Genomic DNA, 12,381 nt, shown 5'->3' on the forward strand with positions numbered 1-12,381 from the left:
TAAATTAGCTATTTTCTTGCTCCGTTTGGTTTCTTCTGTTTCTGTGGTAGCCCAAAAGCTCCCGAGGCGCTCCAGTGGCGCTGTTTTCGTAAGCTCCCGTCCAGCCATTCTGCAAACACGGCTCACGACGAAAATGGCACGGCTTCCAACCGAGGTCTCCGAAGAGGGGCAGAACTCGCAGCGAGAACCCCACACACGCAATAACGGATCCGATCTCGCTTCCAACGGAGTGGCTTTAGCTTTGCCCGTGAATCAAACCCCATTCATGGTGCTGTGGCGTCAGCGGTGTAGCTCATTGACAAATCGCGTGGCACGACGGCTCGCACTCGCTCGCTGAACGTCGGTTTGCCCTTTATTGGCCAGCCCAACCAACTGTGCACCCTGGAAGCACGGGGAAGAGTGGGCCATTTTCTCCAGCGATCAACCAGCCCGCATGCGTCACTGGAAAGCGGTTCTCCCCTATTTGCTGAATTGCAATCCGGTCCTTCCAGTGACGCTAGCGACTCGGAGTGGTGTTCGGGCTGGCAAACGGCATCTGAACGGCAAGGCGACTGGTCGTGTTGTGTTCCTCCGAGGTTGTTACAGTAACGTTTGATGGTGGGGGTGCTTGGGTTATTGGGTTGTTGTGTGCTTCTTCCTCATCACTAACCATCTTCACTAACGTTCCGCGTTCCGTAATTTAACTGATTTTTTCTCGGTTTAGTGTGCCCCAAACACACGTACATACAATCACACAGGAACAGTCCATTGTCGCAGAAGTAAAGAGCGAGTAAGAGGTGTGACAGTGAGCGTGTGCGTGTCTATGACCCGCTAATTGTGAGTAGGTTTCAGGAGATGGTCATTAGCGATTTTTTTCCCCCTCATTTCGATTCCACACCTTTCGGCTTGGTGGTGACAGTGGAATATGTGGACTATGCAGGACGTGAATCTGTCTCAGATGTGTGTTCGTTGCGTGAATCAGAAACGGTTCTGTGTCTGTCGATCAATGAACAATCTTTTTAAGGACCCTGGAAACCCTGGAAGGCACACATTTTTCCCGACCACGAACCGTAGCAGCTGTGCTGGCAGCACCGACGACTGGCGATGGTGTGACTTTTTGAAGAAAGCGAGCAAAAAAAACAGAAGGCCAGTTTTTCCACCGATCATCCATTTGGTCATCGGTTTTTCGTGGAACCAGCTTTTCTCACATCACATTTGTTCACGTGGCCCGCGGTTGATGGAAGTAGAAGAACCGAGGGTAGAAGAAGAAGAAAAAGAAGGGATTTTTCGTACTCCTCTGAGTAAGAGAAAAGAGAGAGAGAGCGAATTGAATGACAGCAGCTTGCTCCGATTGCCACCATCTTTTTCCATCCTTCGCCGATGCGTAAAGAGTAGGCAGAGAGTGTTGCGATGGAGAGAGAGAGAGAGAGAGAGAGAGAGAGAGAGAGACTTTTTGGAGGAGAGTCTGTGGCTGCCTGATCTTGCCATCCTGCTCTCGCTGCATATCGCTCGCAGTCCGTTCCGTTTATTGGTAAGGCGTCCTTGTTGGCCGTGAGGATGGTCACCGAGAAAAACACACATACAGCACACAGAGACACATACACAATCGCCCACGGACACACGTATCGCGCCGCACATTTATCTGCATTGTCGGCCCACCTCTGCCTCACATATGATATCACCCGATAACGGGAAGCACTCCGTGGGCGAACCACTAGGCTAGGGACCAATGAAAAATCACCATTGACCGTGTCGAGCAGAACCGAAAACAGGACATGGTTATGCGTTTGAAAATTCGCCCAAATCCCGATGGTGGTCCCGATTAGTGGTGGCTTTTGCGTAACTTTCTAAAAGCGAGCGGCAGGACTTTTCCTCTGCACTCCATCAGTCGTTGCGCATCCTGGTACCGCTAGCAGGTCTCATAATGTTCCATATTTGATTGCCATCAGGCCCTCTTACCGTTGCTTTCCTTTTTTAGAAAATGGTTGCAAAGCAATGGTCTGTAAGTAAGGGTTTTTTAGAAAGTTTGTGGCATTGGATTCAGAATTTCGAATGATTCTTTTTGAGGTGGAAATTGCAGTTCCAATACCAATAGTTGGCTGGAAAATCTCATGTGACATTGATGGTCGTTTTCATCATCGAGCGATACTTTGTTTCTATTCCTCTATCGCTCTCTCACTTGCGCACACCCAGACACATGCAAACGTTGTACTCACGGGAGCGTAAGGATACTCGACGTATATTCCTTTCGTCTTCTCTATTCCGCTCTCTCTCTCTCTCTCTCTCTGCGAAGGGACGCTCTCTTTCTCCACTCTCGGGCATGTTCCCAAAAAATAAGTTTTCCAATCCTCCGAATGAAGCACACACATAGAGAGAGGCACACAAAGTCGCCCAAGAACGTTGTCCTTATTTTCCCACCTTTCCGACGCAACCTTTTTCGCAGCCTCGTTCGACGGAAGGGAAAAGTCAGTTCATGTTGGAAGTGTTCCTCCCTCATCCTTCGTCACGCCACGACGTCAGCCAACACACGCAGCGAGTGCGCAGGAAGCAGCAACAGCAGCAGCAGCAGCAGCATTCGTGAAAATTCATCGCACCTTGGTGTCTCAAGTGTGTGCAACCAGCACTATTGTAAGCGGTAGGCTGCGAAGTGTGTGCACAAGGCACGTGTCCGCGTGTCCCTTTCTTCCCGAGCTGTAAAGGCAGACGTCCCCCAAAGTGTGGTACTCCATGTGTGACTGTGTGCGTATACTTACCAGTGATTGTCAGTGAAAAGTCAGTGGAGCAACAACGATTCGTCCCCTACACAGTAGCAGCAGCAGCAGCAAAGTGCATCGAGTAGCCATTGCTGGTTAACAAAAGAAAGTGAAGAGCGATAGAGAGCGAGCGGTACAGTGAGGCATCGAAAAGGAAAGCGCATTTCTGTTGGTGGGAAAAAGAAGAAAACCCCCCTCAGTATCAGTGCCAGTGTGCTAATCAGCGTGTGCGTCGGTCGGTTCATCATAATCAGCTCTATTCCCAGCACACTCGGTCTCCGAAACACCAACCAAAAAAGGGTTTTAAGCGACGAAGCTGCTCCTCGGTCTATCAGCATACCACCAGTGACAGCGAGCGCACAGGGCGTGTGTCTGTGGTCGGCCTTGAGTAACTAAATCCAATCGAAAATGTAAGTATTCGCATGGCAAGCGTGTCATCTTTGAGCATCAATTCACCCGAAAGGGTTTGAAACAATTTCACCAACAAACGAGTCGCCTGCGCGTGAAGGAAAACGGCGTGGAAATGGGGATCCTTTTCGTCACCTAGTGTTTGTATGTGTGCGCGTGGTCAATGGTACAAGTTGTACGCAAGGCGGATCCATGACACATCAATACACACAGCCAAGTGGTCCTGCTGCTGCTGCATTGCATAGTGGTGCGCTGTCTCGCTTGCACATGCAAGAAGTAACCTTTGGGAAAATGGTTTCCCCGTTTTCGCTCTCTCTCTCTCTCTCTCTCTCTCGCGTTGACCGATTTTCTCTCGTGATGATTTTCCACCGCGCTCTCACTCTCTCTCTCGCTCTCTCGCTGTGGGAGTAAAATGGAAAAAAATGTTTGTAAATCGATGGAAATTTCTATTCTAATCGATGCTCAACGAATGCTGGCTATGCATCAACCATGCTTCTCCATTCAAAAGCAAAAGCGAATTGGATTCAGAAATTAGAGATCGCCAGGATTACCTCCGAAAGGGAGAGAGATAGAGAGAGAGAGAGAGAGAGAGAGAGAGAGAGAGAGAGAGAGAGAAAGAGAGAGTTTAATTTCCTCCTGCGCACAAGCACACTTACACATCCACACTCGCTGTAACCCTGCCGATGTTATCAGTATTCGTTTGCAGCTGCAGCAGCAGCAGCAGCAGCAACGGCTCCTATGTTACTTCGTCTCGATGTTGCCGTTGCATCGTGCTGGCCGATGCAGCTTTTCTGCAGCAGCTGCAAACGCTCCCGTAGTGCTGCATGCATCGGGAACTAGAGCATAAAATGGGGAAGAGAGAAGAGCAAGAAGCCGCCGGTCGGTGGCAAACTGACTGACGATTCGGCCGCTCGTTCGCTTCTTCTCGCATTCCATAAAAAAAAAACGGTTCTGTTCTATTTTCAACTTGCATCGAGTTTGCATCTTGACGCACGTTCTCCGTAGCCTACTGTTCTCGCCATCCATTTTCGTTATTTTGGATTCTAAATTTGTGAAATTTCAATCGTTTGTTGACGATTTTGGTCACGGGTACCGTCGAGACCATTCGAGAGCAGTGGAATGGATTATTCTGGAAAATAACTAGCAGACACGCTGTGGCGCTAGAAGCCCCTCCACCGCATTCACTGAAACTCGATCAACGGCCGCCGCTGACCCCCAAAATAGCTTCACCAAACGTGCGCATCGAACAACGAACACAACGACAATCTGTCCGTCGGCCTCGTGACGAGCCAGTGTGTGGCCTCCGCGCATCACGATGACGATGATGTCGCAATCGAAACGCACTTCTCTTATCGAGAACGACGGCGACGACGACGACGACAAACAAGCGCGTCCACGAGCCATGTATTCTCCAAGTAAGCAGCTTGTTCTCTTCACTGGTACCATGTGACCACGAGGCGAGGCCAACGGTTTTGTTGAGCAAGCAATTTTTAGACCAGTTACCTTAAGGCTGCTACTTCTTTGTACGCATCTCCGGTGCAGTGATCTTGGTCTTGGGCGAAAGCTTCTCTCTCTCTCTCTCTCGGTGATGCAAGGAAGCTTTCTGCCTCTGCAGGATCCCTTCTACCACCCCTTTTTCTGCTGGCCAAGTGTTATCAAAACACACAGCGAACGCTGATCGATCTACCGTTCCCATTCCTCATCTGGCGACCCAACTTCTGGCCCTGGCCAGTCAGCAATAAATGTGCCGCTGATACCCGGAAAGGTGCACCGAAAAGGCAAAACACAAAAAGCGATTAAATAGGCCACCAGCGCCAGGTTGCTGCCGGCGTTCCGATAGCGCCAAGCGCTCTTATCACCTTACGTATCGCTAGTGGCTGGTCGCTTATTGGCTTTCTGAAAGTGCCTTTTGAGAGATGCACTCCCTCTTCTGGGGGCCCCTTCGTCAAAACACACCTCAAGGGCCCCTAAACCAGGGGGCCGGCTGATGAGATAATACACAACATGCCGTGGTTTGGATGTTTATTTTTGTGTTCCTCGCCGACCGGCATCGGTAAGCCGGTGGATCTGAATGAAGAAACAAGAAGAAAAAATGCCCAAAAATGACGCGCAGTTTGTAGCTAGCAGGCCCCCACAGTCGGCGGTGGCGATAATAACAAACAAATAACATCGCTTGCAAGAACCGTAGCAACCGGTTGCGCGTGCGTGCGGATCAGGTGGTGCGTGGCGATGGCAATGGCGATGGCGAGAGGTTAGCGAGGTACACAGCCACGGCATACCGGTTTCGAAATGCGTGCGCCACCTCCGCGCTCGGAGCGCGATCGATGGCTCAAGAGACAACAGCACCACGCAGAGAGGCAGAGAGAAAGAAGAACTTGGCCAAATGTGTGTGCGCGCGAGCGCTCAACGCCTCTAAGCTAAGTCGCAGTAAGCGTCTTCGAGACGCGCTGCGCCGTAAACACGAACCGAACAACGGACCAGCGGATAGAACAACAGAACGCGAATCGCGAGGAAAAACAAAAAGGAAACTCAGTAAGCTGTGTTTGCGTTTTGCATCACCTCAAACCATCGCAAAACGGTGGTGAGATGATAAGGAAGAGGGTACTCTTCCTTCTTTTATTACTTTTTAACATTTATTAAAACATAATGATTAGCCTTTTTCTTTGAAAAAAAAAACGTATTAACCTCGATGTAGCTAATAAGTAATCACACACGGAAAGTAATAATTACGCATTCATATATACGAGAGCGTGGCAGCGACACTACCATCACCCTCCTCACACACCAGGCGGGGAAGCGGAATTTACAGCCTAACCGAGATAATGCGCGGGGCACGGGAGGACGCGGCTAGGACGTGACATGAAAGGAGGAAGAGCGAAGGGCGTTTGCGTTTGCAAGGACAGACGGGAGAGAGGTCAGGTGATGGAGTGTAGTAGGCGAGGTTCCTGCCTTTCTGCTGCTGCTGCATCTACCATCTTCCTGGCAACGATTGCAGCTGTTTCAACACAACACCTCAGCCTCCTTGGATCCCCCTTGCCCGACAACTCTTCCCTGGCACCAAGCTCCCGTAGCACACCGAATGTTCCGAATCCGTCTCCGCTCCGGTTGGTCGGTCGATCGATTGCCAAAAGAAGCCGAATGTACGTCCTCCCCGCTCGCTCGTGGTGCCATCACGTTCGTTCTACTTGGCTGGCTGCTTCTTGTTCGATTCCGTGTTTTTCAGCTTGGTCACAATCTTGCGCGAATGGCCGCTCGGATCGTGATGGTTGGTGTGGTCGCTCGCCTCCTTCTTGCTCCGCTGCTTGCCACTGTGCCCCGAGTGGATGTGCTTCTCCATCTCGAGATCGTACTTATCGTAATCGTCCGACATCTTCCTCGGGCTAGTTTCGATTGCTTGCTTGGATGGATCGATGGATCGATGGTTTGCCTTTGTAAACTCCTGATGGTCCGATAGCTCTCGCTTGGCTGGTTGGTGGTTATTCTTTTCTTTTTCCCCCGTTGGTGCGCGCGCTTCCCCGATGTTCACGGCTCGGTAGACTCACTCTTACTGTTCTCCCTGTTAGTACTGCCGCTCGCTTTTTACTGCTCCCAATGTCAAAAACGCAATGGGGGCCGCTGCCTCCTTCACGGTCGCGCGCGCAATCGTCTTCGTGTTGGTTCCGTGTTGGAGGAGAGTCGCCGCCGATCCGATGAGAGAGAGAGAGAGAGAGAGCGATAGGTGCCCGTGTGCGTGCGTTGCTGGTGGTGTGCCTGGCTGCAGTCGCGTAGATGCCTTGTTGCCGATGTTTTCGTTTCGAAAACAAAGCAGGCTGAGCGCTGCGAGTGGTGTTTCGATCTGCGGTTTAAGCACGTTGCTCTGCCCCTCACGCGCGCCGATTGACGATTAACTTGATCAACCGAAGAGCGTTTTGTTGCTGGAAAAGGGATTATTTTATGATCAACTTTTCTTTACCTGAAGGTTGATTTTTTAGTGAGCAATTGGCACTACTACGGATACTTAGAGCGAACGTTCTTGTTCTTAATTGAATCTTGAACCTCGCGCAAGTCGCCCTCTAGCGTAATGCTAACCAAGCAGTGTGTCTTGACTAAGAAGCCCCCGAGCGAAGAGGCGGGGGGGTTCGTTTGAATTGCGTCGTTAAAAACCAAAGAAAACCCCCCACCCACCGGACAGGAAATCTGATCGCCACGCGGGTTCCGCTAAATTATCGATAAGCTCACCAGCGACGGGGGACGGAAATAGATCGAGAGTGAGCCACGTGAACAGATGCAGATGTAAAAATCGATTTTTCGATTCCAACCGGCTCCACGGTCTTCCCTTTCCGGACAAGGCGTTCGTTCCATCGTCCGTTTGTTTTACATAAATACGCCATCACGCCACGCCATCACGGTCTCTGACGGTGGGCGGCTGTGAGCGCCATGCAGGCGCGTCATATGGAGCCTTTTTTCTTTCCCTCCACCCCCTTTTCCTGAGATAGCTTAGCACGCGCGCCTTTACGCGATTGTCCTGTTCTTGCGAGGAGGGGGGGGGGGGGGGCTCTGCAAAACAGCTGTCACAATATGGGACGCCTACTGCGATGGGCGACTTTTAAATGAATAAAAATGACTCCATTGTGAGATGCGTCACACAGCACACATCGTTTATCATTCGCCTTTTTCCGTGAGTCATGCCACCCGTGAATAATGTGAATTCTTTCTCTATCCTTCTTTCCTATTGCGTCTCTTGTGTTACGCTCGTTACCTCTCTGATACTCGACAAAAAAAAACACACATCTTCTTCTATTTCTACTACTACTCTACAACATTTTATACGAAACAAAACCCTCTCTACAACATGCATCACTACAAACAACAAAACAACACCGAAAATGAAACCGAATCGTACACTGAACACACAGATGAGTGCAGAACAGCAGGCAACAGAGTAAGTGAACCACGTCGACCAGACGTTAGCGACATTAACACTAAACCGAAAAAAGCCCTACCTTAACCTGCATGTTGATTAGCGAGTTACTAGTTTCTAGGCTGTCTTTCGGCTTTACAGTTTGTTCTTTCTTTTTCTGTTCCTTTCATCGCTTCTCTTCCGTTCACTGTTATACTATTTTCCGTTTTTTTTCACTCTCTCTCTCTATCTCGTTAGTTTCTTGTCTGTTTCTCTGTTTCAAAATGATGGGTTTTCGGTTCGTTGCTTTTCCATTAGGGCATGCATGCAGTTCTCGCAATCAATTCCTCCGTTGCTCGGAAACGAAACGGAAAGTGTGAGCCGATACTTCACCAAATACCTTCAAATGACGCATTGATGCGGTTGCATACACGTGGAAAGGGGGGCACAGAGGCTTCCCTTTCTTACTGCAGTATGGGGGCCGGTTACAATCGGCCACAGTCTCTGCCTCTGACGCAAGTCTTTTCAAACGCAACCAAATAAGTCCGGAACCCGGAAGCCTCCACAAGACGGCCACTATAACCGTCCGTATGGTGGATTACGTTCGCAATCATGTCCCTTCTTGGCTTCTTCGTCTTCCGCTTCTTGCCTTGGATCCGTGGTTCCCTTTCAGTTCAGTTCAATTGTCACTCGAAGCGCTGGCCTAGCATTCGCCTTTTTCGATGGCGGTGGCCGGACTGGCGGTGAGTTTCCGCCGCGTGACGCATGCGCACGCGCGGCTCGCGTCGGTCTCCCCTTCTTTTGCAGGCCAATTGCTGTATTGATTTCCTGGCTGCTATGATCCTAGCAGTATTATAGGCCAACACTTGTTGTTGTTTTTGTGGCTCCTACAGCGACACAGAAACAGTAGCAGTCGCAGTAGCCGCAGGAAGGCGAAGACGAAGTAGGTTACCACAAATCAGGACGGGACGGGCCCCGTATGTTTATTATACAACACCTGCAGGGGTTGTACCCGGGATTGGTGCTCCAAGAAGGAACTATACTGCTACTTCTGCTGGTTCGCAACTGCATTGGCGTAGTTGTGCGTGGAAAGTAATCGGCCCTCGGGGGTTTGAGGGGGCAAACGCGTAACTGTGTATATATAACACGCGAGATCTGCCCTAGAACATGCCCTAGAACTGTCACATCTGCTGGATGGAAGGAAGGTAACAAATACATTCACAAGACGACAAGACGTTTCATTTTAATGCTTCCGCTGGTTTGCTTCATTCGTTTCGCGTTACTCAACTACACATTACACACTAACAACCGAAATTCTTAACAACAGTTCTTGGAAACTATCATTCGGCATATCAGCTGTGGTTCTCACGAACTTTGCTGGTTGAACAATCGATCTAGAGCATATCGTATTCCATTCCTTTCCTGGCTCTAGAAGGAGTTACTTCACCGCCACCTAAAAGGATGATTTGGACAGGAAGTATACCATTGCGTTACTATTGTTCTCGATTTACTGCTGCCAAATCTGTTTAATCGTGGTTCTTTGTATTCATATCCGCGAATGAAACCGTTTGCTATTGGCTTTTTACTAATTTTTACACTTCTTCAATCACCCCAATTTATCTCTCTTCCAACGGCCACAGGTCGGCACCAGATGGTCTTGCGCCGGGAGCGGCAGCGGGAGGTGAGCCAGGAGCGGACGGAATCGTCGGAGGACCAAGAACGCCTCAGCAGATTGCGGCCCAGAAGCGACTGCAGCAAACGCAGGCACAGGTCGACGAGGTAAGGACTCGCAGCACTCCCTGTTTGTTCCCTTATTTATTGGCTGTCTTTTCCCCGTCGTAGGTCGTGGATATCATGAAGACGAACGTCGAGAAGGTGCTGGAGAGAGATCAGAAGCTATCGGAGCTGGACGATCGAGCGGATGCGCTGCAGCAGGGTGCGTCACAGTTTGAACAGCAGGCCGGCAAGCTGAAGAGGAAATTCTGGCTACAGAACCTGAAAGTAAGCGTAGCGAGTGCCCCCGAAAAGGGTGCAATCAGGTGCTACAGCCTTCTCTTTTCCCTTTTCCCGTTGTAGATGATGATAATAATGGGCGTCATCGGTCTGGTTATACTCGCAATTATCGTAGGTAAGTGAACCCTACACGTCCCAGTCGATAGGGTTTGGAAGGAAGGAGAAAAGAAGGAAAGAGCGCGAAAGGAGACAGCAACGCGCCTGCGACATGTTGCCGAGTGCAGCATCTTCAGCATCCATCACCATCAGCAGAGCAGAGCAGATCACTGTGCCTGCGTTCACTTACTAACCCATTTTCGTCGTCCAATCCATTCCATCAATTCCATAGCGAATTACATGTAGACAGCCCAACAACATCGTGGTGGTGGATGGTGGCATAAACCAGACACACTCCACCCCACGATCCTCTCCACACCCCGTACAAGTCGTGCAACGATCGAGATCGAACAGAAACCAAATAGAATACGCGTTTGAACGAGAGTCCGAGTCCGAGGAAGGTAGTGTGATGGAGAATATGGGGTATAAGTTGCGCTTTTCCTCTCCGTTTCGCGTTCGATGGATTGGTGTTTGTTTTTTGTTTTTTGTTTTTACGCCAAAGCGGGACCCCCCTGAGAGAAATGGCGTTTGCTCCCTAATGCGCTAAGAGGTCAATGTCGTCGCCCTGTGAAGGTCCTGAGTTTTTTTTTTTTGTTATATTGCAGCTTATTTTTGTACGTTTTTGTGTGATAAACGTGTGTGACTTAATTGTTCGATTGAAGGCGAACGCCTCTCTCCGCCTCTATGACGCCATGACAGCGCCGATGCTTACTACGATTACTACTCACGACATGGTTTCGGTCATTTTTTTTTCTTCTTTCGGTTCAGTTCCGATAAATCTCATCATGCGCTTTCTCTTTTTCCCGTTTTTTCTCTCTTTCTCTCTCTCTCTCTCTTTTTCTTTTTCTTCTTCTTCTTCTTTGCAACAAATTTGCTCTGTTGCCCCGTGCGCAGCAAGAAATTAAGCTTCGACACCCACACCTTCGACCACATTTACCACAGCAAAGAGAGCTCCCCGCTCCTCCCCCGGGGGCCAAGCCGGCTACACAAAATGTTACAATGTTTCGCAAAAGCCCCATCACAGCAGCAGGATTCGTATGTTCGTATGAGCAAAAACAAAAACCTCCAAAATGGGACACTGGAGCAGAGCTCCTCCCGTCAATCGCTCTATTCCGCAAATTCCTTTCGCGCGGATTCCCGTTTTCCTTTGCGGGAAGGAAACTCGCACGGTTTGTGCTTTGTTTTCGGGTGGGGGATTCTGTTTGCCCAGTAGCGATTTTCCTCCCCGGTCAGATTGGATTACTTTTTTGTTGATTTGTCTGTTTGTTTGTTTTTGGATGGCACTAGTACACCAGTGTCCAGTATCTCCCGTGGGGTCTGCCTGGTCTGGTGGCCGTTCATTTGTGAGGGGCTGGGGCGCTGCGAGATGCGTTTGAAGGATGGAACCCCCCTGGGGGGGAAGGAGGAAACGGTGTCCTTCGTATGTATAATCCCACACTCCATATCCATATCCAAAAGGAACGGAATATTAAGAAAACAAACAAAAACGGGAGACAGTGTTAAACGAAAGAGAAGGAAGGAGAGAAAAACAACCCTAAACCAAGTATTAACCCCAAGTGCGTTGTGTGAGTTGATAGTAAACGAGCAGCAAAAAAAAAAGGTAGCAAAAACAGCAAACGAAGATGTTAAAAAAAGAGAAAGGAATCTAAATTAATAATTAAACCAAAAAACAAAACAAGACAAATAGAACACAAAACAAAATTAAGGCAGTGCAGCGATTGCTACGATTTCGGCCCAATGCAATGCAAAGACAAATGTTGCGTGCGCTCAACGCTCAACAACCACAACGTTCTTCGAGATGCGGCGCGAGAAGCAGAAGCGAATGGGCGGAAGGGAAGAAGGGTGAATTCGTGAAGGTTGCATTCCTCTTCTTCCAACAACAAAGCAGACAAAAAGCCCGAATTGCTTCGTCCTCTCTCTTCTTCTGACCGAACGACCAACTGAACCACCCAACCACGGATGAATGTCCACGCGAATGTATGCACGAAACCGCCGCGAGTCCTTGCGCCCTTTACCTTTCTCTCCTTCGACTACGACCTACGAGTCCGCCACGACGCCACGACATACGACTCGCGTGCGTGCCGTATTTCGACGTAAAGCGCAAGGGTGACAGCTGAAGGGTGAGAGAACCGATTAGATCATCCTAAAAATCCCCCACACCACCAATTAGTATTATCCTCTAGAAAAAAGCAAACCGTTCCCGCCCGCCCCTCCCTGTATTTTGAATGTGCGCTGCTCTGTCCCACAACACAC

The 12,381-nt window shown here is 49.6% G+C and overlaps 2 protein-coding genes across 5 annotated transcripts in view; one reads left to right on the forward strand and one right to left on the reverse strand.

Moving 5' to 3' along the window:
• The first annotated feature begins 458 nt into the window (after nt 1-458).
• Nucleotides 459-12,381, forward strand: part of LOC126578445 (vesicle-associated membrane protein 2) — a 16,358-nt gene continuing 4,435 nt past the window's right edge. The window contains exons 1-7 of one of the 4 annotated variants that reach the window (XM_050241021.1): nt 731-816; nt 2,423-3,142; nt 8,036-8,061; nt 9,660-9,798; nt 9,862-10,020; nt 10,096-10,147; nt 11,023-11,727. In XM_050241021.1, the coding sequence (XP_050096978.1) occupies nt 8,036-8,061; nt 9,660-9,798; nt 9,862-10,020; nt 10,096-10,147; nt 11,023-11,033 (387 nt within the window). In that variant the 5' untranslated portion in view covers nt 731-816; nt 2,423-3,142 and the 3' untranslated portion in view covers nt 11,034-11,727. Of the gene's footprint in view, nt 576-701; nt 817-2,422; nt 3,143-8,035; nt 8,062-9,659; nt 9,799-9,861; nt 10,021-10,095; nt 10,148-11,022; nt 11,728-12,381 lie in introns of those variants that run through there. The other 3 variants (XM_050241018.1, XM_050241019.1, XM_050241020.1) reach the window with 3 other exon arrangements.
• On the reverse strand, nt 5,679-6,713 carry LOC126578447 (nuclear protein 1). The gene has a single exon (XM_050241022.1). It carries the CDS (start codon nt 6,508-6,510, stop codon nt 6,322-6,324), a length of 189 nt encoding a protein of 62 aa, XP_050096979.1. The 5' UTR covers nt 6,511-6,713; the 3' UTR covers nt 5,679-6,321.

Source organism: Anopheles aquasalis, chromosome 3, assembly GCF_943734665.1.
Source record: "Anopheles aquasalis chromosome 3, idAnoAquaMG_Q_19, whole genome shotgun sequence".
Taxonomy (NCBI): domain Eukaryota; kingdom Metazoa; phylum Arthropoda; class Insecta; order Diptera; family Culicidae; genus Anopheles; species Anopheles aquasalis.